This window comes from Tachysurus vachellii, chromosome 2, assembly GCF_030014155.1.
Source record: "Tachysurus vachellii isolate PV-2020 chromosome 2, HZAU_Pvac_v1, whole genome shotgun sequence".
NCBI lineage: Eukaryota > Metazoa > Chordata > Actinopteri > Siluriformes > Bagridae > Tachysurus > Tachysurus vachellii.
The window spans coordinates 24,246,134-24,270,863 of NC_083461.1; the positions used below are offsets into that span (position 1 = coordinate 24,246,134).

Below are 24,730 nucleotides of genomic sequence, written 5' to 3' on the forward strand. Positions count from 1 at the left end.
AATCCGCCATTAACCAACGTTTCCACCATAGTAGGCTTTGAATCCAGATTCTCTATCTAGTATAAACATTACCGCTCTGAGTAAGAGCTAATATCCAATATCAATCCTCGCAGTAACCAAGTGTGCCATGTGCAGATTCCTGTGACATTTCGACTTCCTCTTCCTAACACATTTTGCTTCCTGTGTAGTCTCCCAAATCAACAGAGTACTGAGTTATGACAGTAATCTTTTAATCTTATGTATAGATTCTGCAACCCTGTGGCAACAACTACAAAGTGAATCCTCTGAGTATTTGTTTAGTCTGCACCACTCGCTTTAACTGCTTCATATAATGGCTTGTTAGCTAGCTTGGTTTGGATTAAGGAAATTTGATTTGACTAATGGACAGTCACTGAGGAAATGGGATACTTGGATATCTGGATTTTAGGCAGCTGTTCCTGGTTTCTTTAATCCAAACATACAGTTAGAAATACTGGACTGTATTAAAGGTGTTGGCCAGAAAAAAAAAAAAACTCTTTTGAACTGGACACGCAAGAAGCGAGAGTGACGTTATGTTTAAGTTGTGCGTCTGCGTATCAGCTGGGGTTTGTTAGAATAAAACAAAAACAGAGGGGAAAAAATTGTTTTCTTTTCCACATCATTGGTGCTAGGATTACAAACCACAGATCTTTAAACCTGCTTGATGTTAGTCAGGTTGTCTTTAATTATTAATATTAATCCTGATGAGCTCAAGGTTCCAGAATGATCCGTGTGCATTGCACTGATTTAGTAACAGAAATGAAACAATGAAGCATGAAGTGTTGTTTGATTATTGTTTTTTTTTTTTTTTTAAATCCAGACGACTGAATCCATGTCTGTTTTTTATATCAGATACAGCATGTCGAGAATTCAAAAGCATCTTGGGTAAGAGAAACCAAACTGTCCTTTTTTCTGCAAAACTGTGGTTCTCGAAGATAGGATCTCATAGAATTTTTTTTGTGCAGGACAGCCCTTCTTGTTTTGTTCATAATGAGTTAAATATGAAAGGTTCTTTGTCAGGAGGTCTGGTTCTATGAAGAGGAATGTTTCAATTGCACAAAAGGTGCTTTGTATCAGGAAAAAGGTTGTTTAGGTTATAAAAATGTTCTTATATTGCCCCTTTTCCACCGGAAAGAACCAGGTGCTGGTTCAGAGCTAGTGCTGGTGCTGGTTCAAAGTTGGTTCCACTGGCGAACCTTCAAGAACCGGTTTGCCTTTCCACCGGCTAGAGAGCCGTCACAGGGCCGAGTCTGACGTCACTGTACACGTGTCACATTTCTCAGCAACGTTAGCGCAGCAGCGGCAAACACCTCAGCAATGGCGGATGTTGCTTTACTGTTAAAGCTCATGGCTTTGTGAACCTACATTGGCATCCAAACGCTGTGAATCCAACGTGTACGCGCAGCTTCATGTAATTTTTATAAACGGAGGTTGTAATCGAGAAAGTACATAACATTATTTTATCATTAACACAGAAAAAAGTTAGCCTTAGCATGTAGCTACCTACTATCATGTGTGCTGATAACTGATCATATTGCGGTAAAGTAAAAGTGTATTAAACATTAGTATACTTAATGTACATTATCAAATGCGCTAACAGTAGCCCCGCCCACAGCCCCTTATACAAGTGGTTCTTAAGTCTAGACCAGCAACGTTTTGGTGCTACTTAAAATCCACTTTTCCTGGTTCAGAGCCGGTGCTTTGGCTGTCGAAAAAGAAAGAACTGGTTCTAAATTAGGCTCCGAACCAGCACTCAGCCTCGGTTGAAAAGATAGATATGGTTCATCAAGATTTGAATCCTCAAGAGACTGTTCCTCAAAAGATGGCTTCTCACAAACACGAGATGGTCTCTGCACCACACATCACCAGCCTCCGTGTGAAGCAGTGGCACCGATCATGTAACATGCATATGTCTCTTCCTCAAGCCCTGAACCCTGGAGTCCTGTCCACCCTGCCGTCTATGCTAGCTGGAATCCTGAGCTTGTCAGGGAGTTTTCACGATTCTCCGGCATAACTGAAGGGACGAAGGGTTGATCAGTGGAATGTTCTTAAAGTGATACGAGCTCGGCCAGTTCAGGTCCTCCCGCGTTAAACATCCCCATCACAAGGCATCTATGGAACTGTTTGTGTAACCATGGAGTGTTTTAAGCTAAAGCAGATGAATATTTCTTTTTAGAGCATAAAAAATATTTATGGGGATGACATGTTTTTGGTTTTTTTTCTCTGTTGAACAGAATAATTTATTAGTTGATTAGATACCTAAACGTTATCCTTTATTAACTTTGAGTTTGGTGTTTTGAGGGATAGCATGAAACTTTCTGGAAAACATAGCAACAAAACATCGTAAACCCACCAAAAGTTTGTAAGAGCTTTCGGTCCTTACTGCATCATCAGGGAATGTCGTGAAGCGTTTGTTCATCTTAAAACTTTATCTTCTCTCACCTTAAAGCCTACTCTGTGTTAGAAAGAAAGACAAGTTGTCCGTCCTTCAGCTCTATATATTTTTAACCACGGCTTGCAGAACACTGAACCACTAAATGAATGGCTCTAATTTCCACCCTGGTTTCCTCAGTGCCATTTAATGGAGGGGCTAATATTTCAGCTTCAGTAGGGGAAAAAATAAGCGATGATCCAGTTCTTTAAATGTCATTGTCATTATCTCAAATGAAGGTAAAAGGAACATTCACACATTGAAACGGAGATGAGATTTCATTAGTTGTTCTGCTCTATGAAAGGAAAATTGTCTGTTTTGTTTTGTTCAAACATTCAGCATTGAATGTCCTGGTTATGTCTCACTCCACAGAGGTGGTTAATATGAAGCTCATATGAAAGTAGACATTCAGTAGTTTTATTAGTATTTCTGTTTTTCCCTAGATGACTAGGGGCAATCTAGCGTTGGTGATCTCAAACCCATTTCTGCTCTCTATGATGCCCCAAGTGTTTGCTCGTTGGAATCTAAAATTGGAAAGTGAAGTGAAGTGACGTGACATACGGCTAAGTACGGTGACCCATACTCAGAATTCGTTCTTTGCATTTAACCCATCCAAAGTGCACACACACAGCAGTGAACACACACACACCATGAACACACACCCGGAGCAGTGGGCAGCCATTTATGCTGCGGTGCCCGGGGAGCAGTTGGGGGGTTCGGTGCCTTGCTCAAGGGCACTTCAGTCGTGGCCGGCCCGAGACTTGAACCCACAACCTTAGGGTTAGGAGTCAGACTCACTAACCATTAGGCCACACCACCAATCCCTAAAATTCCGAGGTAAAAATGTCTCACACTGAAAGCCAAAAGCGTCCTGACTAAGTTTATATCAGACTTATGGTGATAAAATCATCCATTTGTTTATACTGAAGTTTATACAGAAATGTCCCATAAGTATTAAGTGTTTTTGGTTTGTAGGTCAGTTCGTGGGTGACCTGGCTTATCCTGACTGCTGGTTCAATGGAGGAGAAGAGAGAAGTCTTTTCACACCTTGTTCAAATAGCCAAATGCTGCTGGAATATGGGCAACTACAACGCGGTCATGGAGTTTTTGGCAGGTCTTAGGTACGGCTAAAAGAACGACAGCCAGACATTCTTTTCTATTAATATTTCAGCTTGCTTAGAAGACCAAGGCACACTCCTGGACTTGATGAAATATGAAGTTGAGCAGTTTGTTGTCTCCTAGATCTCGCAAAGTTTTAAAGATGTGGCAGTTCATGGACCAAGCAGACATCGAGACCATGCGAGGTCTGAAGGACGCCATGGCCCAGCACGAGTCGTCGTCGGAATACAAGAAGGTAGTGAATCGAGCCCTGAACATCCCCGGCTGTAAAGTAGTGCCCTTTTGTGGGGTGTTCCTTAAGGAGCTTAGCGAGGCTCTGGATGGAGCGGCGAGCTTGATTGGGCTGCGTCCTTCTTTCGACTCTCAAGAGGACTCGATCGAGGTAAGGGCTCTTCCGATTAATGAGGGATCAAGGAAATTGTATCTCTGCATGAAATTAATGCTAGAACAGGCCATAATCGTTATAAAACTTTGCTTAATGTAGATATGGCTTTACTGCGGTTGAGAGATGATGAATTTTTCTTTTACACCACCTCTATAAAAGCCAGCTTAAAAGCCTTTGCAAATTGATTTAGCTTTAAAACACACACTTGGTCATCGTAATGGAAGTCTAATCATCCTTTAGCGTACTCGGGCAATGATCAGTGGAGGCTCGGTGATAGGGGAGGCCAAGGCAGTGGTGGAGAATGATAGGGCTTCCAGTGTTGTGGGTTTTTAAGTGGTTTTAGAGCAAATAGTCCAAATTAAATCTAATCAATCTCTACAAATAAAGTGTGAGTGCAGACAGTGTGTCTGTGAGTGACAGAAAGATATCTGTTGCCAGATATATTGCAAGAATAATGCCCCAAGAAAATTGTCTCCCTTTTCCAATGGACACTTTTTTTGGCTAGTTAAAATTTTAAAATTTTAAAATGTGGTTTTTGAGATGTAGTTAATATGGAAAATTTACCTGGTTGTACCTGATATTGTCTTAAGATGTTTTTATTGCTATTTTTATATCCCTCTGAAGCTGCTTTGTGCAAATGTCCACTATTGAAAGTGATAATTTGCATATTAAGCACAGTTGCATCTAAATCTGTTCCAAATGAACTCCCAGACTTTATGCTGATTCATCCATAAAGACCTGCCTGTACTCTAAATAATCACCAGATATTAGCAGCAAACAGACGTCAAAAGTAATAGCCTCTCGACCTGATTGTCATCCTGCCTCACAAAAATCGTTTGACCAATCGTTGCTAAAGCATTGAAACTTTTCCACAATGAACTTCCTTCATTGCCCTTTTTTTTCACTCCTCCGCATTGCCAGTTTGTGTCCGATTATGACGGGCAACAGCATTTCCTGCAAAGAGCCGGAGCTGATGGGCTGCACAGCTCGGAGAAGGAGGTCACCGTCAGCAATATCCTGCAAACCATCCGCAGCTGCAATCGCAGCCTGGAGGCCGACGAGCCAGAGGACGCCTTCAGAGACAGGAGCAAGAACCAGTGAGTGTCTGCTTTATTGCTCTTGGTTCGAAAGCCGGTGGCTGTAACAGATTAAACATAGGAACTTCCCAGTAAACTGTGGCACCAAAAAAGGACATTTGTTTGGATTCAGACTGTCCATTCACACCATGTGTTTTGTGCGTTCCCTTAGTTCTTCCTAGATGCTTGACATTTACCGTTGCTAACCTTGAACTGATAGAAGACATTATTAATTTATAGATAGTTTTCATTCAACTGACACAAAAATAAGACGAATTTTATTCATGCTGTTCAAAATAACAAGTATAAAATTCTTTCCTGGGTAAGAAGTGTATTTCAGACAAGTGTCTTATTCTCCAGGAGAGAAAGAAACCCCCATGGTTTGGTCTCTGTTTGTCCTCAGGGTTGCTGCTGTGCACCCTGGTTATTAATGTGGTGTCAGAATGGGGCTCTGGCTGGATTTTGTCATTCCTTGTGTTTGTTGCCTCGTTCCTGATGTTTTGAAATCTCAGGAGAGGGTCTTAATCTTCAGGTGTTGTCTTTTGCTCTTTTGTAAACTGTGCTCGATGTCTTTTGGTGGTTCTTTCTAAAGAACACTTTATCCTCCCTCACAGACAAAAAGAAATGTTCAACGTTTACCGTCATTCTACTTTGGGAATGAAAAGCGAGATCCATTTACAGAGGATTTTGAACCGTTGTTTATTTCTCTCTTCCTTTCTTTCTTTTTTTTGTTTGCTCTTTTTTGTGGCATCGCTCCTGTCTGTAAGGAGAACCTCTGAGTCAGGCCATGTCGTGTAAGTCGTTGCATTTGTGAGTGTTTAAATATTGCGTTGCCTTTTTCGCATGTTACACTGCTAACCTTTGTTGTGCTGAAATTGCACACAGTGATTTGGGAGCATCTTAATCAGTCACTCAGCAAGTCAAAGCACTGATCAGGGAGTCAGCCATTTTAGGGCTCTCTTTTTCTCTCACTGAAATATTCACTCCCGAAAAAATTACACAATGCACTGCAAAAAGCAGGGAGTTCACCATCAGTGCTCACTATGTTCACTGACAGGAAATGATGTCATTACATTCCAAAGTTTTTCAGCTTGCATCTGCATATGTAATTAGCTTGTTATCGTTGTTGAGGCTCTTAAATTATTTACTTACTTTATGGTTTTTAACTATTAGATGCTGTATAAATGCTTGTTTGAATTTGAATTATTTAAAATAAAATAAAAAATCCACTACTGTAGCTAGCCTACATCCTGCTTGAAGATCTGTTACATGTATGATAAAGAAATTTATGTGAGCTATAAAATTGGATTATTGAATATGATTAGGTTTTTACAGTGATTGGAAAGATTTGAGTCCTTACAACTGGCTGAACTCATGCACACATTATACTGATTCACCACAGAGGGAGCTAGAGAGCTGATTGAGATGCACCCCAGATAATACCCTTTTTCCTTAAAAGATTTCCTTTGGAGCAGAATATGGCATCTTGAAGTGTTCACATAACATGACGTGATTTTTAATTAATTTTTCTACCAGTCTTTTGATTCTTGCAACCAATAATTTTAAATAAAAAATTGCTGTTGTACATCAATGCACCAATCCAAATCATGATGTGATTAGGAAGTGAGAACAGTTAGAAAAATATCTACTTCTTGTCTGGATTTTTTTTTTATCCTTCCACATAGGTTTCTAGTCGGGGACCTTTCTGATTCCGAAGGAGATTTGACCGAGCAGCCAAGAGAGCTGGATCTACAGAGCCCGGAGGAACCAGAAGGTGCTTTCAGTCATGGCACAGAGGTGGTGCCCTGGTATGTGCTCTCGCTATCGTCCGACATGCATCGCTTCCTGCTGCAGGGTGCCACCGTCATTCACTACGAGCAGGAGAGCCATCTGACAGCCCGCTGCCTGCTACGCCTTCAGCCCGACAACTGCACCCTGACGTGGATCAAACCCCTGAGCAGCCGGAGCAGGGGAATGGTACCCGATTCTCTTCTTCAGGGCCAGGCGGTTGTGTGTGGTCTCACTGAGGGAGTCCTCGACTTGAGTGCCGTCAAAGCTGTGTTTATGGGTCACTCGGGGATTGATATCAACGTCGTGCGCCTGCAGCACAAACTGTGTGGTCTGAGTCCTGAGGAGAACGGAGTCACTCTGCTCTATGGGCTGCACACTACCGACAACAGGCTGCTGCACTTCGTGGCACCCCGGCACACAGCGTCCGTGCTGTACGAAGGTTTGCAGGAGCTGATTAGTGCCATCAGGAAGATGAAGAGGTTCCCGGACCAGAGGTTGCAGTGGCTACGTAGACAGTATGTCAGCCTCTACCAGGTACATTTATGCCATCAACAGGCCAGATAGGGTCGAGCAGACAGCAGCCTTTTTGGATTTATTCGAATGCTTACTAGCTGCATTAAAAATTAATGCGTTAACATGAAACATTCTGTACCCTAACTGTCACTAAATGTCTTTCCTTCTAGAAATTTTTGACCAGTGTCTATAAATTTGGACCAGTTCAATATTGCAAAATTTAAATTAATTCCTTATGAGTAAGCCTGAGGCACCAGTGGCAAAGAAAAACTGCCGTTGACTATAAACCATTGTAGAAAGGACATTATTTACATTAGTTCCTGTCCCCTGTCACCCAAATGTGGATGAGTATCTCAAGGTTTCTTCCTTATATCTTAGGGAGTTTTTTCTCACCACCACTGCCTCAGGTTTGTTCGTTAGAGATAAGCAGTAACTTAATTTTAAACTTTACTATTTTTATTATGTTTCTATGCTTCTGTAAAGCTGCTTTGAGATAATGTGCATTGTTAAAATCATGATTTCTAAAATCTTCTTTTAGGAGGATGGTAAATTTGAAGGACCGACTCTGGCTCAGGCCATTGAGCTGTTCGGGGGTCGGCGCTGGAACATGGGCTCAGCCAGCAGAAGCACGGAAAAGACTAGTGCTCAGAAGAACAGCCCACTGGGCATCAGCTCCAATGCCAAGAAGAAGAAAAAAGCCCTCGTGAGGGTAAGTGGTGGTAAGAGTGATTGCTAGGTGTTTCCGTAACTGCTCGAGTTGGTCTTCATCTTTTATTACTGCGGTGTGCTCAGGGGGACAGCGGGGATGCAACTGATGACGAGATGATCTCACGTAAGACAAAAAGCTGTAAGGAAGCGCTGAGCAGGAGATCTTCAGATCCGTTAGACAGTGTGGAGCAAGAGGAGAACGGTAAGAAAAACCTGGATTTTATCAGCTTTACCAGTGAAGTTGTCTGGTAAAACTTGCCTAATGATAGTGCTGCGTAAAAAAAAAAATTCTGCTTGTGACTTCTCACCTCTGCTTTAAGAACATATTTAAACATCATTAAGAAAATGCATGAAAACTATTTGATGTAGATCATCACGCAGATACAGGATTAATTTTCCCACCAAACATCAGAATGAAGAAAAATAAAATGTGATCTCCGTGATTTTCACTCTGGTTGTTAATGGCAGATAGGCTGAGTAGAACTTCTGGGATTTTCACTCACAACAGTCTAAAAGAGTTTACACAGATTGATCGATGAGAGGTCAGAGCCGATGGTTACTCGCATCACTACTCTTTACAACCATGGTGAGCAGAAAAGCATCTCAGAACATACAACAATGTGGAGACTTGGGGTGAATGAGCTACAAACACCAGATCCTCTCCTGTCAGGCAAAAACAGGAAGCTGAGACCACAGTGGATTGTTAAAGCTTTTCAGATTTTGGATTTTATTGATTACATAAAATCAGTCAATAGGAGTTTGCTGTTCGATGACTAGGGTGTTTATGTCAGTGGAGTTTTTAACGTTGTTTGGTTACTCCAGAAGATTTTACAAAAGAAAAACTTCTCTTAAAGAATCTTTATGGAGTTGAGAAAAGCCGAAATAATGAGAAAAATTTTATATTAGAATGTGTTGGTCTGGTCCTCATCTGTAGATGACTCCAGCCCCTTTGGAACCCCTGGATCCTCCTTCTCAAGTAGAACCCAGTCCCCAGGAACTTCCTCCTTCTCTTCCCCGTCCTGCTCGTCTTCAGTGAACAGCTCCACCCCTGTACGGCCGCACTCCTCTCCCGTCCTGCCCTGCATCTCCAAAGGCCAACCTGGGTAAGTCCACTCGCATTACTTAACACACTGGATAAGTAATTAGGGTTAGGGTTAGAAGTCAATGAACGGTTGGCAAATGGACTATTTATTTTTACAATGAAACACATCTTAACCAGATAATAAGAGAACCTGATAAGGGATTAAAGTGTTTTATTTGCATGAAACATTTCTGACATGCTCACTGTTTGAGCTTCCTGTCCTCAGGGCATGGAGTAGCAGAAGTTGGCATGGCCGTGGAAAAGGCTGCTTCCGTGGCTTCCAAAACCTCATGATCTCCGACAGCATCATGAGCTTTGTCGAGTTCGTGGAGCTCTTTAAGTCATTCAGGTGGTGCATCTTTTTCTGTTGTGTGAGAACATTATCTGACTGTTCCACATGTTCTGAACTGTTCAGTTATTTAATTTTCCTGTGTACGTGTCTGGTTTGCAGTATCCGTAGTCGGAAGGATATAAAGGAGCTGTTTGATACCTACGCTGTTCCCTGCACCCGCTCAGGCCCGGATTCTGTGCCTCTCTACACCACGCTGAGAATCGATGACAAAATCACAGGGCTTCAGCCTGACCTAGGTTTGTGCTGATCTAGATTTGCTCACATAATATTTTTTTTAAAGTGAGAACTTTAGAGGTTTCTATTTCGAATCTCAAGTCTCAGAGAGTTTTGCCTCACCACTGTCTCAGCCACTTGCTCATTAGGGGCAAATTTAACATTTATAAATTTGCCCCTAATGAGCAAGAGTCAGAGATGGTTTTACAGAGACCCGTTAGACCTTTCACTCTTCCTATAGATCTGCTGACTCGAAACGGCTCGGACCTCGGCCTGTTCATCCGCACTCGCCAGCAGATGTCCGAGAACCAGAAGCAGATTTCTGACGCCATTGCCGCTGCCAGCATCGTGACCAATGGCACAGGCGTGGAGCACTCTTCGCTGGGAGTGTTGGGCCTTGCCATCCCTCAGCTCAATGACTTTCTGGTCAACTGCCAGCATGAACACCTGACCTATGATGAGATCCTTACCATCATTCAGGTGAGCACTAGTATTGAGTTCCTAAAATTCTTTACTGCCTTGGTTATATTGGTAAAAATGTTAAAGTTTTAAACCAAGTTTGTTAGTTTGAAGGTTTTGAATAAACACACTCACACATTCGCACAAAGTTCTGAGCTTTCTCTGTGCCGGATAAATTACTTACTGCTCAAGCATCACGTCTATTTAACGAGTTTCTCTTCACAGTGACAATGCGATTGATTGTCAGATAGAGACTAATCACTAGGGAACACCAAACTTCTGCACGCTGATGTAATTACCCATGTAATTTCTTTCCATTTAACTGTAGAAATTTGAGCCTTCCTCGAGCATGCGCCAGATGGGCTGGATGTCCTTTGAGGGCTTTGCCAGGTTTGTGGCTCCTTCTCTGACTCACTTGAAATTGCAGATGATTTACATTCTCATACCAGAACCGAAATAACTAATGGTTGAAACGTTGCAGAAAGCAAACATCATTAATAACCTTAAAGAAACAAAAGCAGAGTTAAACCGGTGACATCTCATTTCTTAAGGTTCCTCATGGACAAGGACAACTTCGCCTCCAGAAACGAAGAGTCTCAAGTGAACTCGGATGAGCTGCAGTACCCGCTTTCATACTACTACATTGAATCGTCGCACAACACCTACCTCACCGGCCACCAGCTTAAAGGAGAGTCGTCAGTGGAGCTATACAGTCAGGTCAGAGTCAAAAATGGACAAACCTTGAGACCAGACGTCTTAGGACGTGACACCATATGTGCAACATGATGAAACTTTCTGGTAACTTGCTGAGCATAGAACAGTGTTATTAACACCCATATTATGTAAAGAAATGTGAAATACACTGTATGGCCAAAATTATGTACACCCCTGACCATGGGTCTTCTATCTTCTTGTATTGAATGTCTCTTTTATGCTGTAGGATTAGATTTCCTTTACTGAAACTATGCGACTCTAACCTGTTCCAGCAGGACAATTCCCCTGTGTGCAAAGCACAGAGTGAAGTGAAGACATGGTTTGGCAATGCTGTAGTGGAAGAACTCAACTGAACACCTTTGGGATGAACTGGAACACAGACTAATGCCCAGACCAATGCTTAATGCTTATAGCTTAATGAACATAAGCCTTTTTTTATTATTATCACCTCATACATTACAGCACAGTTTAATTATTTTCTTCACATACCCCAACTGAGGAGGTTGGGGTCAGAGTGCAGGGGCAGCTATGATACAGCACCCCTGGAGCAGGGAGGGTTGAGGGCCTTGCTCAAGGGCCCAGGAGTGGCAGCTTGGCTGAGCTGGGCCTTGAACCCTGATCCTCTGATCAAACCCAGAGCCTTAACCAGTTGAGCCACCACTGCCCCTAAAATACCAAAAATACCAAATATAAAATACCAAAGCCACGCTCCAACATCTTGTGGAAAGCCTTCACAGAACAAGGAGCAAAGAGTGAACTATGGGCGCACAAACTTTTGGCCATATGTTATAGCTGTCGTTGCAGTTCATGTGAAATCACGCTGAATAATTGCTGCCATTTGAGAAGCAGACAAGGCATAGCAATGTTATTGTGTCTGGGTTTAATTAATAACGATTAGGAAGGGTTTTTTTGCTGGTAATAAAAATAACACATTGCAATCTGTTCCTGATGAAGCTCTCAGAGATCCTGTAGCCACCTGGATGGACATGAAAATCCTGTGGTCTTCTCCGCTCCTCAGTCCAGAAACAAGTGTTTTCCTAAACACATCTATGAGCAGTTCTTAGGAAAGTTAATGAGAAACGGACATTTTGTTACGTTTGCATTGTGCAGCCAAGACAGAAATTTCACAGAAGTTCTGAAATTAAATCTAACTATTCTTGCATTGAATGTTTTCTTGTTCGGCATAAATATAAATTTCATTTTCGAATAATTTTATCAGTTTATATTCGGAATTCTTATTCAATATGAACTGGCTTGTTATTTTTAGAACTTTTTGCTGATGAAACACAATTTTATTCAAGTACAGCACAGTGAAGGTGTTTACTGCACATATACACATTAAGAAGTACATCACACTGGAGCAGAGAGGGTTAAGGGCCTTGCTTAAGGGCCAAACAGTAGTATTTTAGCGGCTTAACCTGAACCCCTGACCTTCTGATCAGTAACCCTGCCCTAATTTATAGGTTCCACTAGAAATTTGGTAATAACTATAAGGTCAGCAAAAAATCGAATAATTTTGATCATGCTGGGTTGTGATTTCAGTCACTGCAAAAATAAGAAATAAAAAATTGGCATTAAATGCACTTGGTATGGAACAGTACTAAATCTATATCAACTGTTTTTCTACATAATATATGCAGTGTATTTATTATACTTTGCAGGTGCTATTGCAGGGATGCAGGAGCGTCGAGCTCGACTGCTGGGACGGTGATGACGGCATGCCAGTTATTTACCACGGGCACACGCTAACCACCAAAATCCCCTTCAAGGTATGTTTTTAGAGAGAAAGTTGCTCCTGGTTCTTGTAGCTCTCAGTATCTATTTATTCCTGATTGTTTTTGCTCCTAAAGGATGTAGTGGAAGCCATCAACCGGTCTGCTTTCGTGAACTCCGAGATGCCTGTGATCCTGTCCATCGAAAACCACTGCTCTCTGCTCCAGCAGCGCAAAATGGCCGAGATCTTCAAGGTGTGTCGCGTCGTCATGTTTAATCCCCGAAACATTTTTTACCGATTGTAAAATTCACGTTGTGACGTCATGTTCTCGTATGTGTCTTGGAGGTGGTGTTCGGAGACAAGCTGGTAACCAAGTTTCTGTGTGAGAGCGATTTCTCTGATGACCCACTACTCCCCTCACCATGGCAGCTAAGGGGCAAGATCTTACTCAAGAACAAGAAACTGAAGGCACATCAGGCCCCTGTGGACATTCTAAAGCAGAAGGTGGAGAGAGATGTACACTGTTTAAATTCTGATGGTAGATACTGAGAATGAGTGAGAGATGTTAATCCTCTGTTAACTTTGTTAATCCTCTGTAAGGGAAGTCAGTGGAGCAACACTGAAAACCAATAATGTAATGTAGAATAAAGAAACAGGATAAGATAAAAATAAGTGTTTATACTGATGCTACTTCCTAATCTTGCTTTGCCGTCTTCCTGTAAAGACCAGCAGGTGTAAGATGGCAGTTTAAGCAATGGCGCAGTAGATGCATTCAGTCTGTAAAATGTCCATCTTTACAGACCTCCTGCAATTGAAGCTCTTTATTTAATTCTCATTAATTGTGTAGTCGGGTTCGAGAACAACCTGTTGTACCGAATCGTTATGGAATACGTATGAGCCGCTGAGGATAGATGAGCGCAATAAGAACAAACGATTACATTTTCAATGACTTTCATTTTCTCTTCATTTGTTCAGGCCCTTCAGCTTGCACACATGCAAGCGCAGGCCAATAACTGCACGGTTGCTGCTGGTTCTCTTGGCAACAACGAAGAGGAGGAAGAGGAGGAAGACGAGTATGATTACGACTACGAGTCCCTGTCTGATGGTAGATTTGGTTTTCGCTTTAATCAGCAGAGTAGGCTCTGACAGGATGTTTGAGGTCTTTTTAGAAATTCCCAATCCCTTTCTTTTTCCCGCCCTTTCCTTATGTGACATCTTTATACTGAAGCATGTGGATTTACTCATCTTAATCGTCTTTCTTCCTGCCTTCCTGTTGTCTCCATTGCCCTTTTTCTTTTCATCTCTCCCCTCTCGTAGCTGATGTCCTCAATGCTTCCACTGCCTCTTATAGCCAGGAAGGTAAAACGTGTGTGTATGTGTGTGTGTGTGTGTGTGTGCATGTGTGCGCATCTGCTTTGCTCTGTAAGAGGCCCTGATTTGCACAGGTGAAGGAATACGCAGTAGGGAGCAGGACCGATTATAAACAAGCGCATTGCTGTGGATTTTTGCTTTAAAGGCTAAAACAGTGTTGTGATTATGCTCAAACTGCTGGTGTGGTGTGTAAGCATCAAAACTGCCCCTCACCCACTCACCCCTTCCCTGTCCCCGTCCCCGTCCCCATCTCCTTTCTCTTTCCCTCTGTCCAAACTCTTTTGAAAGGGATGTGACCTTGCTAGCGGCACTGGCTCATCTGAGAATAAAAACAAAGCCATCTGGTTTCTCAGGCCCTGCCGTGCTCCTTCTCTGAAAAAGAGACGAGGGATTCTTTCCTTTCACGTTGCCTGTTCCCATCCGCCACACAGCATAGAACTTTTGAGCGAAGGTTTTTTTTTTGTTTGCTTTTTTTTTTTTGTTTTGGATCTGCCTCACCGGCATCGTTATTGCTTTGAACTCTAATGTGAAGGAAAATCTGTGCTTACGCTTTGTGTGTTTGTGTTGTTTACGTGTCACACAGGTGCTCACACAATCATGCCACATTATTTCTTGCATGCTTATGCACAGATAACATCTTGGATGACAAACCGGAGGGGAAATCATCGACCGAAAAGCTGCAGTACGAGTCCAATGATGAGATGCCAAAGAGGATAAAGAAAGCAGGGAGTAAAGGAAAGGTAGGCTTGAGGTTCTCTCTTTCTCTGTAGCATAGTGGTCTGGAAAGGATACCATACAGTCTTTATTCTTTACTCTGCTTGTGCAGATGTTTGACATGGAGCTGGGGGAGGAGTTTTATCTGCCGCAGAACGAGAAGGAGAGCAGGCAGATTGCTCAGGAGCTCTCGGACCTCGTCATCTACTGCCAAGCAATAAAATTCCCAGGTAACTGTGGGGTCTAATTAGTCATCATGTGAACATAACACTCTCTCACTAAAATAAATCTACCTGTATGACTGTTTTGTCCTTCGTAGTATGCTCTTTTTTTTGAAAGAGCGTTTTTCCAAGACCTCCGGAAACATGCCCACTTTACGCCGTGGTAACGAAACCCCTGGAATTTAGTGAATGACGTGGTAATTTCTGTGTGTTTGCTTTCAGTCAGTCAAATCAGACTAACTGTAAAACTTTCTGTGAACAGACAGATGAACACACGAGTTGCTAACATTCTCTAAAGTTTTGTGGCTTTCTGCTGTAACAGTATAAGAACGACAAACAGGTGACGTCCCGCGTATCCTTATATTTCAGATGTGACCCCTTTCACGGTTATTTCTATGTATAGGATGTTATTTCTGCTTTTCTGACTCAAAGGCTGTGCACTAGCTGCACAGTGAGCATGATAAGACAGTAGAGTCTCCCATGGCATTAAATTAGAATCAGGTGCTCAACTTGAATGGAAATATCATCAGTCCCCTGAGCACAGGCTAAACAAACAAGCAGCTCCAATCTGGTGGGAGCCTGAGGAGACCACTGCCCTCCAGGCCAAACCCTAACGCTCCTGTGTGTGTCTGTTTGTGTGTGTGGGAACTAGGCCTCTCCACCCTCTCCCCTACGGGCTCTAGCAGAGGAAAGGAGCGCAAAAGCCGAAAATCCATCTTTGGCAACGCCCCAGTCCGTGGGAGCCCTGGTGAGCCGGTGACGTTGGTACGCGGCTCGGGGAAAGGTACTGCAGCACTGTGCATGGCTCACACAGGAAACAGAACACCCACTTAGAGCCCCCCTGGGAAACGTTTGCTTAACTTTTCCACCCCTTTAAAAGTCCCCCAAAAGCATGTTATAAAAAAAAAAATCCTCTCTCACAGCATGCCTCCAGGAAGTGGCTCTTGGCCACCCTTGTGTAAATGCGCAGATAGGAATTTAGTTTCACTTGACCAGAATTCAGACCATTTATGCGCTCAACAGAATAGAATGCAGTAGCTGTCCTCTTGACCAGCGTAGTGCCAACTCAGCTACGCCACCAGTAATTCCGGTACATGATTTATATCTTGTAAGATATGTTAGTGTTCAGCTGAGGTTTGTACATATTACCTTAAATTGTGGTACAGATGACAAGGAAGGAATGTTGAGATATTTTATGGGAATTAGAGTAAAATCTTTCCCTGATGTTTTCTCCCCCTGCTTCTTTTGGGGATAATGCTAAACCCTGAGCAGATGAAATGTTTGTCATTTTAGGAAATCCTGCAGTATTCAGAACTATATAGACCATAGGAAGGGTTTTCTTAGACCGCCACATGTTCCTCCGATCTGTCTTTGTAATCATCATGACCTTTGCTGCATCCTGTTTCCTCGCAGCTGGTATGGATGGCACAAGGGCGAGCTGGGAGGAGCAGGCGATGCCGGCGATGGGCGCAACACCTTCCCTGAGCGCCATCATCCGCACGCCTAAGTGCTACCACATCTCATCAGTGAACGAGAATGCCGCCAAGCGTTTGTGTCGTCGTTACTCCGCCAGGTTGATCGGGCACACGGAGCGCCAGCTGTTGCGCACCTACCCTGCTGCCACACGCATCGACTCCGCCAACCCCAACCCGCTCTGCTTCTGGCTGCACGGCATCCAACTTGTCGCCCTCAACTACCAGACCGACGGTGAGCGTCCAGCAGCTTTGACCTACTATCTATCAAACACTTGATTTCTTGATCAGTGACAGTTGAGCCTGAATAAATTTTTTTTGTTGGTTCAATTTGTAAAGGGACATTTTCTTTTATTGTGAACATGCAGATTTGCCCATGCAGCTGAACACTGCTCTGTTTGAGGTGAATGGTCACTGTGGCTTTGTCCTGAAGCCTCCTGTGTTATGGAATCGTACCTGCAACCTGTACCAACAGTTCAGCCCACTGGATCGAGACCTGGAGCACATGAGCCCTACTTCCTACACGATTACTGTAAGAACACACACATACAGTAGCTTTAATGGAAGCTATAATTACTGTCTGGCCCATAAATATTTGGACATCGACAGTTATTATTTGAGCTGTTTCCCAAAAGTATAGTGACGTTGACGTCAAAGAATGTGTACATGGTGGAAGAGGAGTGGGGCTACCAGGGACTCACACTGGATAAGAAAACATTTTTGAGACACTAGAGTACATAGTCAAAGTCCTTAGGGTAATTTGCGATCCAGCTCTTGTTGCTTTTGAGTGTAGCATTTGCATTTGGAATCTGTTTATGTTTACTCAATATGAGAGCTCTTAAAAAGCCATCACTGCCAATGAAGCATCACTGAGACAGGAAAAAATACATTAGCTGTGGCTAAAATCAACTATTTTACACATTTATAAGAAAAAAGAATGGCCTGATGAGCTCATAAACACCAAATGACCTGGGAAGACCACACAAAACAACTGTGGTAGATTCACCCAAGCATTCTTACCCTGACGAAGAAAGGCTCCTTCACAACAAAGGTGTTTCAAAAGCATCTTCTAGCAGCTAGGTGTATCTAGTCAACAGTCAATAGAAGACTTTACCATATAGAGTTTACCATAAGATTTAAACCATGGGGGAAGCCTCAAAAAAGTGGAAGACAAGGTTAGGGTTTGCCAAAGGAATTTTCAAAAAGGCTGTACATCATCATCTGGACAAATCAGACAAAGATCAACCAGAAATATATGGAGAATGGAAGGAATTGCTTATGACCTGATCAGCCAAATGCTTCGGTAGTGATTGGACAGAGCTTCAGAGTGCAGATGGAGGACGATCAGAAGCATATTTCTAAAGCAACATAAGCCTGCATAAGGCAAAGCAGTGGAATATTTTGCACTGGCCAAGTCAATCATCTGAGATGAATCTAACTGAGCTGCAAAGTGCTCCAGGAACTGAAAAGAGCTGGAGGAAAAGCCTGGCAGAGCATGACCAGAGACAAAAACCGGTGTCTGCTGATGTCTACAGTCCCCAGACATCAGTCAGTCATTGACTATACGATTTATGATCGTAAGCTCGTCCAATTACTTTTGGTCCCTTTTTAAAGCCATTATTTAAGTTGCAGTAGACACCTATATTATATCCAGAAGTATAGATACATTACTATATACTGATCAATCATAACATAATTAAAAAATTGTTTAGATTCACCAAAACACCTTTGATCCATCAAGGCATGGGCTCTGAAAGTGTGAAGGTGTGCTGCGGTATCTGTGGTAGCAAGAGAAGAACTGTGGGAGCAGTCTCGTTCATCCATGACTTCACACATCCATGACGTTGAACAGATTGAAACCTCTAGGGTTAGGGAATCTGGAGACAAAGTCAAGTTTTGTTGCCATGTTACTCAAAACCGTTCCTGATCAATTTTTGCAGAGAAACCGCTGAAAGAGGACACTGATATTAGGAAGTGCTGTTATCATGATCCTTATGCTTGCCCAACTCTGAGATCTGACTGTTCACATAATCTTTGTCCAGCAATACTTTTAAGATATGTTTTCTACATTGGCCTGGGTTCACAGCATTATGGATGGAAGTGTAACATGTACACAATATGGTCTGCAGGAAACTTTCAGTAGCCGTAGTTCTGCTGGAAATGCAATCATATTTATTCAGGGGTTGGTTTAGTGATCACTTACGCTAATGGCACCTCTGTTGGATTGGCTTATTTGGTAGTGTGGACAGAAACCAGTCTCTCAGCAGTGAGGAATAATACGGAGGGGAATTGCTGTGCAGTGCCAAATACAGGGTTTAATTTATTGTGTAAACACTTCCCACGAAGTACTGAAGTTTACAACTGCTTTGTGTTATTCCTGAGGCACATAAGGGCATTATTTAAATGGCTGTTTATTTTACCGCCCTGTAATCCACAGGAGTGTTAATAACTTGCCGTCTGTCCATGTGTACCAGGTGGTATCTGGGCAGAACGTTTGCCCGGGGAATAGCACTGGCAGCCCGTGTGTGGAAGTAGAAATACTTGGTTTGCCGGCTGACGCCTGCCATTTCCGCACCAAACCCATCCACCGCAACACGCTCAACCCCATGTGGAGCGAGAGCTTCACCTTCCAGGTGCACTTTGAAGACATGACATTCCTACGTCTGGCTGTAGTGGAAAACAACAGCTCGCAAGTCACGGCGCAGAGGATCCTGCCCCTGAAGGCGCTCAAACCCGGTCAGAAACATTATCATTGCTAGCAGGACATTTTTTTTATTAGAGTGTAGCAGAGCGCTGAGACTTTACTAGTTTTTTAAGTAATGCTGAAAATCGTATCATAGTTGTAATATGTCTGCTCATGCCTGTTTTCAATCAGGCTACAGACACCTGCAGATGAGGAATCAGCACAATGAGTCACTAGAGGTCTCCTCCCTCTTCCTGTTCAGCCGCAGGTCAGAGGAAAGTCCTGATGGAGCAGTGCGATCGGCTGCCGCGGTAAGACTCCCTCGCGAGAGCTACATTTCATCAAAAAAATCAAATTGTAGCCTTTATGTCATTATTAATAAATAGTGAAAAAGGATGACTTTCTCTCAGTGGCCATTGGGTAATAAAAATGATTATTAGTTCCTTTACTGTGTGTAATTGTTTATTTACATGTCACCAGTTCAAGTGGTAATTATGTAAAGGTCAAAGCAGTGCATTGAAGGCGGATTCGTTTTACGAGCACAAATTCCTGAAATGTTTTTCATTCATGTGTTAGTGGTGTCGTACTCACAGTCTAGCTGAAGTCAGAGCCATGGAACGTGGAACAGGACAGTGTGTTTGGTGACATATGTTGAGAATCGTTCTAATTGTTTTAAGAACTTAAGAATGAAACCCCTAAATCGCTGATATCCCAGGCCTGAATGCAAACAGGAAATCGTAAAGTTTGACATGGCGTGTGCTGCACTCCTGGTACTCTGTTCCCGCGTCGCTGATCTCTGGGCAGTGGTGGCCCAAATTGTTAAGGCTCTGGGTTGTTGATCAGGGTTCAAGCCCCAGCACTGCCAAGCTGCCACTTTTGGGAACTTAAGCAAGGCCCTAAACCCTCACTGAACCAGGGGCGCTGTATCATGACGGACCCTTTGCTCTGACTTCTGTTTTGGCGATCTGATTCTGTGTGGCGTTGGATGATGAGTTGTGTTGTTTTCTCAGTTGTTTAGCTCGGAGGAGAGACGAGCGGCGCAGCAGCACAAGGTGACGGTGCATGGAACTCCGGGTCCCGAACCTTTCACTGTAATCAGAGTGAAGGAACACACCACTGTGAAACAGTTACTTCACATGGTGAGTCTCACACATACAATAGATGGATGGATGGATGAGCTCTCCATCTCTTCATCTTTTCTAACACTGTTTCTGTGTGTGGATGGAAGACTGATGGGTGAATGCAAGAATAGACAGATATGTAGATACACGGATTGCTGCCTAATATAAAGGTTTGGTGGGATGGATGGAGAGATTAATAGACAAGGAAAAAATGTATAGGATAGAAGTAGTGATTGTCAAGATTTCAGTACATATATGGCTGGGTGGATGGATTGAGATAGATTAATGAAATAAATAATGGATAGAAATATGAAAATGGAATGGATGATGTGCATCTATCTGTCTGTCTGTTTGTCTGTCTGTCTATACAGACAACAAGGAAATGTGTGGTGTGTGTGTTGTCAATGTGTTTGTACAGTTGGTTTATATTAGATGTTGCGTGTTGATGACACTATCACACACAGTATGCTGTGCTACGATAGACTAGCCGTTGTTTAGCCCACGGCATTTTCCCACACATCCTCCATTCCTATAAACACTCTCTCTCCGCCGTCTTGCCTTCACCAGCTGGTTCCCGATGCTGCTGCTGACTACTTCCTGACAGAAGAGAAGATACCGCTGTCTAAGGAAAAGTGTGACACAAAGAAGGTTCTTCAGCAGCGCCCTCTAGCGTCTGACGAGAAGGTTCTCAGAGTTCTGCATATCTGGCAGCCTGAGGATGGATGTGTGGGCCGAATATGCCTTAAAGCCAAGGAGGAGGTAAAAACAAACATGTTTATTCACCACAATTAGAGTGCTTGATTTTAGCCACCGTAAGTGAGCGCACATGACTTTTATGACGGCAAACTACAGACTCTACTGCAGCTCTGGTTTTAACCTCCTCTTTACTTCAGCTTCCTACCTTTATTAGTACTTAAACTAACCCGAATAATTCAAACTTTGGAAAAGAGAGATGTTTCTTTTTCTGGTTCACAAGGTCACAGTTTTAGTTTAATTACTTCAGGAATTACTAGTCAGGTGTTTATAAGTTGTTTAAGGTTTATTCCACCACAGAGTATTTGGATTGTTCAGTTTGGAGGTCATGTCATAATCCCAATGACTTTTTCAATAGAATCTTATTGTATTTGGGGTAGATTTTCAGCATTAGCAAAAATTGATAATCTCCTCATAGTCACTCATGAAGAAGCTCATTTTGTCCTCCATGTTGGTGACTGATTAGTTGTGAGATGAGTTTTAAACATACTGAAGGGAAAGAAAGTGTTTATTTTTACTTGTTTACCTGCCTGTTTATTTGTAATCAGCACTTTCTCTTGCTCCCTCTGCTGGAGAGTCAGTGAATTGCACCCTTTCCTGATGTGACTAAAGGACTCTGGTGGTTGGAACAGGGGAAGCACAGTGTTGAACCCGAGACTACCTAAAGAAGGTGGTGCGAGATCGGTTTCAGTTGAATTGAGATTCCTGCGAACGTGAAAATGTCCAACTCCTACTCAGGTCCTCACTTGTTCGGGAAGTGGAGTAATCTGCGCACGTTTTAGCCGACGATTCTAGAATCAGCACCAGAACAGTCGCAACACTGAGTCGTCCCTGTACTGTATTGACAGAATTTGAAAGAGAAGAAGGCAGTGATGGAGAGATTGGAGGAAGAAAACAGCGGAGGAGAAGACGACGTGTTCTTTGTTCAGGTTCATGACGTTTCTCCAGAGCAGCCTCGTACAGTTATTAAAGCTCCACGCTACAGCACTGCACAGGATATCATTCAGCAGGTCAGAACCATGTGGAGCATTAATCATGTGTACAGTTATGTAAGAACATTAACACTCATTAATACTAATCTAACGCTGAGCGTTTCTGATCGCAGGCGCTGAGCAAAGCCAAGTACTCTGTCAGCATCCTGAACAACCCAAACCCCACTGATTACGTGCTGATGGAGGAGGTGGGACGAGAAGCTCCCGGGAAAAAGGTGTCTTCAACTAAACCCAGTATGCGTGTGCTGCCGGATTACGAGTGTGTCTTTCAAGCTCAGTGCAAGTGGAAAGGCCCCGGAAGGTTCATTCTCAAACTCAAGGAGCAGGTACGAGAAGGAAGACGAAAACTTCAGCTTCAAACTGCAGTGTGAATAGAATTGATGAGATGAATCAACCTCTCTGTGTGTGTGTGATGTAGATCGGACGCGAGGACAAGAGGAAGTGTGTGTCATTTGCGAGCGAGCTCTGGAAGCTGACAGGCCGCAGTCGCAGCGTGACTATGAACGGGCCCGGCTCGAACGAGGCAGCACACAGTAAGGAGGAGCGAGGCGCTCTGCCTCCACTCGACACCTCGGACTGAACGCACGCCTGCCCATGTGTGTGTGTTTGTGTGTGCAGTGCATGGAGTCCTGGCCAGGTAGGAGAGCTCTGGAACATGGACATCAGACCTTCTTGTCTGAGAGCATTTTAAAAGTCACAAACTTTGGTGTACATTACAGACTGCATCTTTAACTCCTCATCAGTAGTGCTGTGTAATGAGGTGTGTGTGTGTGTTTTTGTTTAACTGCAGCATGTTTGTGGAAAAAAAATTGAAGCAATGTGACATTTATTGAGCTTATGTCAGAAACCTTAGTGTAACACTGATGATTTTCATTCCAGCAAAACTTCAAAACTGATTTATATTTTCAATCTCATGGTGTGTGTGTGTGTGTCTGTGTTCTCTTGTGTGTCTGTCTGGGTGTGTGTTTGTCTGTGTGTGTCCGAAGGCTCTGCATTGGCCCTGGGACTGAAGGCCTGGGTGGCAGAGGCCTGGTCCTTTCCCTTGCTTTGGAACTGGAAGCTGCACACATGAGCATCGAGCTGCGGATCTTGTGACCTTTAATCAACACCATGAGCTCTGACACTCTGAGTGAAAAGCATCATGGGACAGCGAGCGGTGCTGTGTCGCTCCACAGCCTGGAGCTAACCGCTAACAGCGTGAGCAGGCAGCAGGGTCTACGCTGGTTCTGGGACGTGTGATGATTCAATTCTGCCGCCAGCTTACGGCTGCTTTAACGGCTGAAGTGAGCACAGAAGCTCGCTCCTTTATCTCCTGCAGTACTTTCCTGGACCAGCGCTTCTCCGTACTGCCTCATTTTGCACATTTTTCTTTTATCATACAAGTTGGTTTTGTTCACAACGTATTCTTATTTAATTAAAAGCATTTTGTATTTATTATTAATATTATTATTATTTTAACGGACCTCCTGTATACGAGCAGGCAGAAACACGGCACACTCGGGTGTAACACTAACAAGCTTTACTTCTTGTAAAGGACGAGCAGACTGTAATTTATTTATTGTGGAAGTAGCTGCTCTGGTTGGTGTCAGGAGTAAACGCGCCCTCGTTTGGCACATCCTTTTATTTCGAAGACCAACAGCGAGGCACTAAGCTGTCTGCTTTATTCTTTGTATTTTAGTTTTTTTGCCTGTTTGGTGAGAAAATAAAATCATGTCAGAAATCTTGAACTTGACATTTCATTGTACATCACCAGTAAGTACACGTACGTAATTCCTGTAAACGATTTTATTCTATTCTGAATAATGAAGACTGTGTGGATTTGTGGTTGCAGGAAAACGGACCGAACTTCCCGGACCGTTTCCGGGCCACGTGTTATTTCTTGGTAATGTTTAGAAAACGTTTTGCATGTTGCACAAGCGTGTCTTTTGCACTTCTGTCGTGGTTTAAAGCGTGCTCTCCATACGGTTTTGTTTGAAATGTCTCTGACTACCTCTGCTAACTCGTGGAGCCTTGACTTGTTACACTTTCCTGTTCTGTGCTGTCTGTCCTTTATGGCTTATTAACTGTAACGTGGATCTGTTCTGCATGAAGGTTGGAAACGTTTGCATTTTTTTCCTCTTTCCATCTTTCTTTCTTTACGACTTTATCCCTTCTTGTTTTTATTTATTTAAAAGCACGGCCCGGGTCGGCCACACGCTTCTCCTCTTGTACAGACGACGACTATATGATAGCACTATTAAAGCCACGTGTCTAATTTATTGCTGAGGGTGTAAATATTACCCTGATAGCTCGTACTGTATCAGTGAATATGATTTATACTTTTGTAATTTAAAGTATTCAGTGATGGTATTTGGAGACACTAATATATACGTATCTGTGTACTTTTTTCTGTCTGTAAAGGCTTCACATGTAGTGCAGCTTTATTAGTATTTACTTTCATTTGATCAGTGATTATTTCAGTGGGTCAGTTAAAGTGATGCCTGTTTAATAATGTTATTGTTCTTTCTTTCATTTATGTATCTTTGTTTTGTGACTGTTGTGGAGGAAATGACAGTTGTACAATAAATAAAAAAGAAGGTATAAATCTGGTAAAGATATTTTTCCATGTGTGAAATTGATACAGGAATTAAATGAAATAGATTTAGGAATCGACTTAATTTGATTCATGAGTTTCAGTTTCAATTGATTCCTGAATCATTTATTTTGGGTTCTGATGCAACTGAATTATTGAATTTATTATTAGCTGATCCATAAATGATATGTAAGAGTGTAATATTAATGACATTCTCTATTGACCTTTGTCCCCCCTTTAAAGATTCTCAACAAATA

General features: G+C 42.8%; 1 protein-coding gene across 5 annotated transcripts in view; it reads left to right on the top strand.

Moving 5' to 3' along the window:
• plce1 (phospholipase C, epsilon 1) overlaps window positions 1–24,463 on the top strand; it is a 63,659-nt gene extending 39,196 nt beyond the window's left edge. For 2 of the 5 annotated variants that reach the window (XM_060863947.1, XM_060863948.1), the window contains exons 5-34: window positions 3,425–3,570; window positions 3,692–3,950; window positions 4,875–5,050; window positions 6,715–7,354; window positions 7,872–8,042; window positions 8,126–8,243; window positions 8,976–9,144; window positions 9,349–9,471; window positions 9,574–9,710; window positions 9,929–10,167; window positions 10,475–10,536; window positions 10,698–10,863; window positions 12,522–12,629; window positions 12,711–12,827; window positions 12,920–13,078; window positions 13,550–13,679; window positions 13,892–13,933; window positions 14,576–14,685; window positions 14,772–14,889; window positions 15,533–15,664; window positions 16,294–16,587; window positions 16,721–16,884; window positions 18,827–19,088; window positions 19,228–19,346; window positions 20,046–20,174; window positions 20,724–20,915; window positions 21,758–21,919; window positions 22,015–22,227; window positions 22,320–22,538; window positions 22,888–24,463. In XM_060863947.1, coding sequence (XP_060719930.1) covers window positions 3,425–3,570; window positions 3,692–3,950; window positions 4,875–5,050; window positions 6,715–7,354; window positions 7,872–8,042; window positions 8,126–8,243; window positions 8,976–9,144; window positions 9,349–9,471; window positions 9,574–9,710; window positions 9,929–10,167; window positions 10,475–10,536; window positions 10,698–10,863; window positions 12,522–12,629; window positions 12,711–12,827; window positions 12,920–13,078; window positions 13,550–13,679; window positions 13,892–13,933; window positions 14,576–14,685; window positions 14,772–14,889; window positions 15,533–15,664; window positions 16,294–16,587; window positions 16,721–16,884; window positions 18,827–19,088; window positions 19,228–19,346; window positions 20,046–20,174; window positions 20,724–20,915; window positions 21,758–21,919; window positions 22,015–22,227; window positions 22,320–22,481 — 5,019 coding nt within the window. In that variant the 3' untranslated portion in view covers window positions 22,482–22,538; window positions 22,888–24,463. The remainder of the gene's footprint in view (window positions 1–3,424; window positions 3,571–3,691; window positions 3,951–4,874; window positions 5,051–6,714; window positions 7,355–7,871; window positions 8,043–8,125; window positions 8,244–8,975; window positions 9,145–9,348; window positions 9,472–9,573; window positions 9,711–9,928; window positions 10,168–10,474; window positions 10,537–10,697; window positions 10,864–12,521; window positions 12,630–12,710; window positions 12,828–12,919; window positions 13,079–13,549; window positions 13,680–13,891; window positions 13,934–14,575; window positions 14,686–14,771; window positions 14,890–15,532; window positions 15,665–16,293; window positions 16,588–16,720; window positions 16,885–18,826; window positions 19,089–19,227; window positions 19,347–20,045; window positions 20,175–20,723; window positions 20,916–21,757; window positions 21,920–22,014; window positions 22,228–22,319; window positions 22,539–22,887) is intronic. The other 3 variants (XM_060863951.1, XM_060863950.1, XM_060863949.1) reach the window with 2 other exon arrangements.
• The last annotated feature ends 267 nt before the right edge of the window (window positions 24,464–24,730 follow it).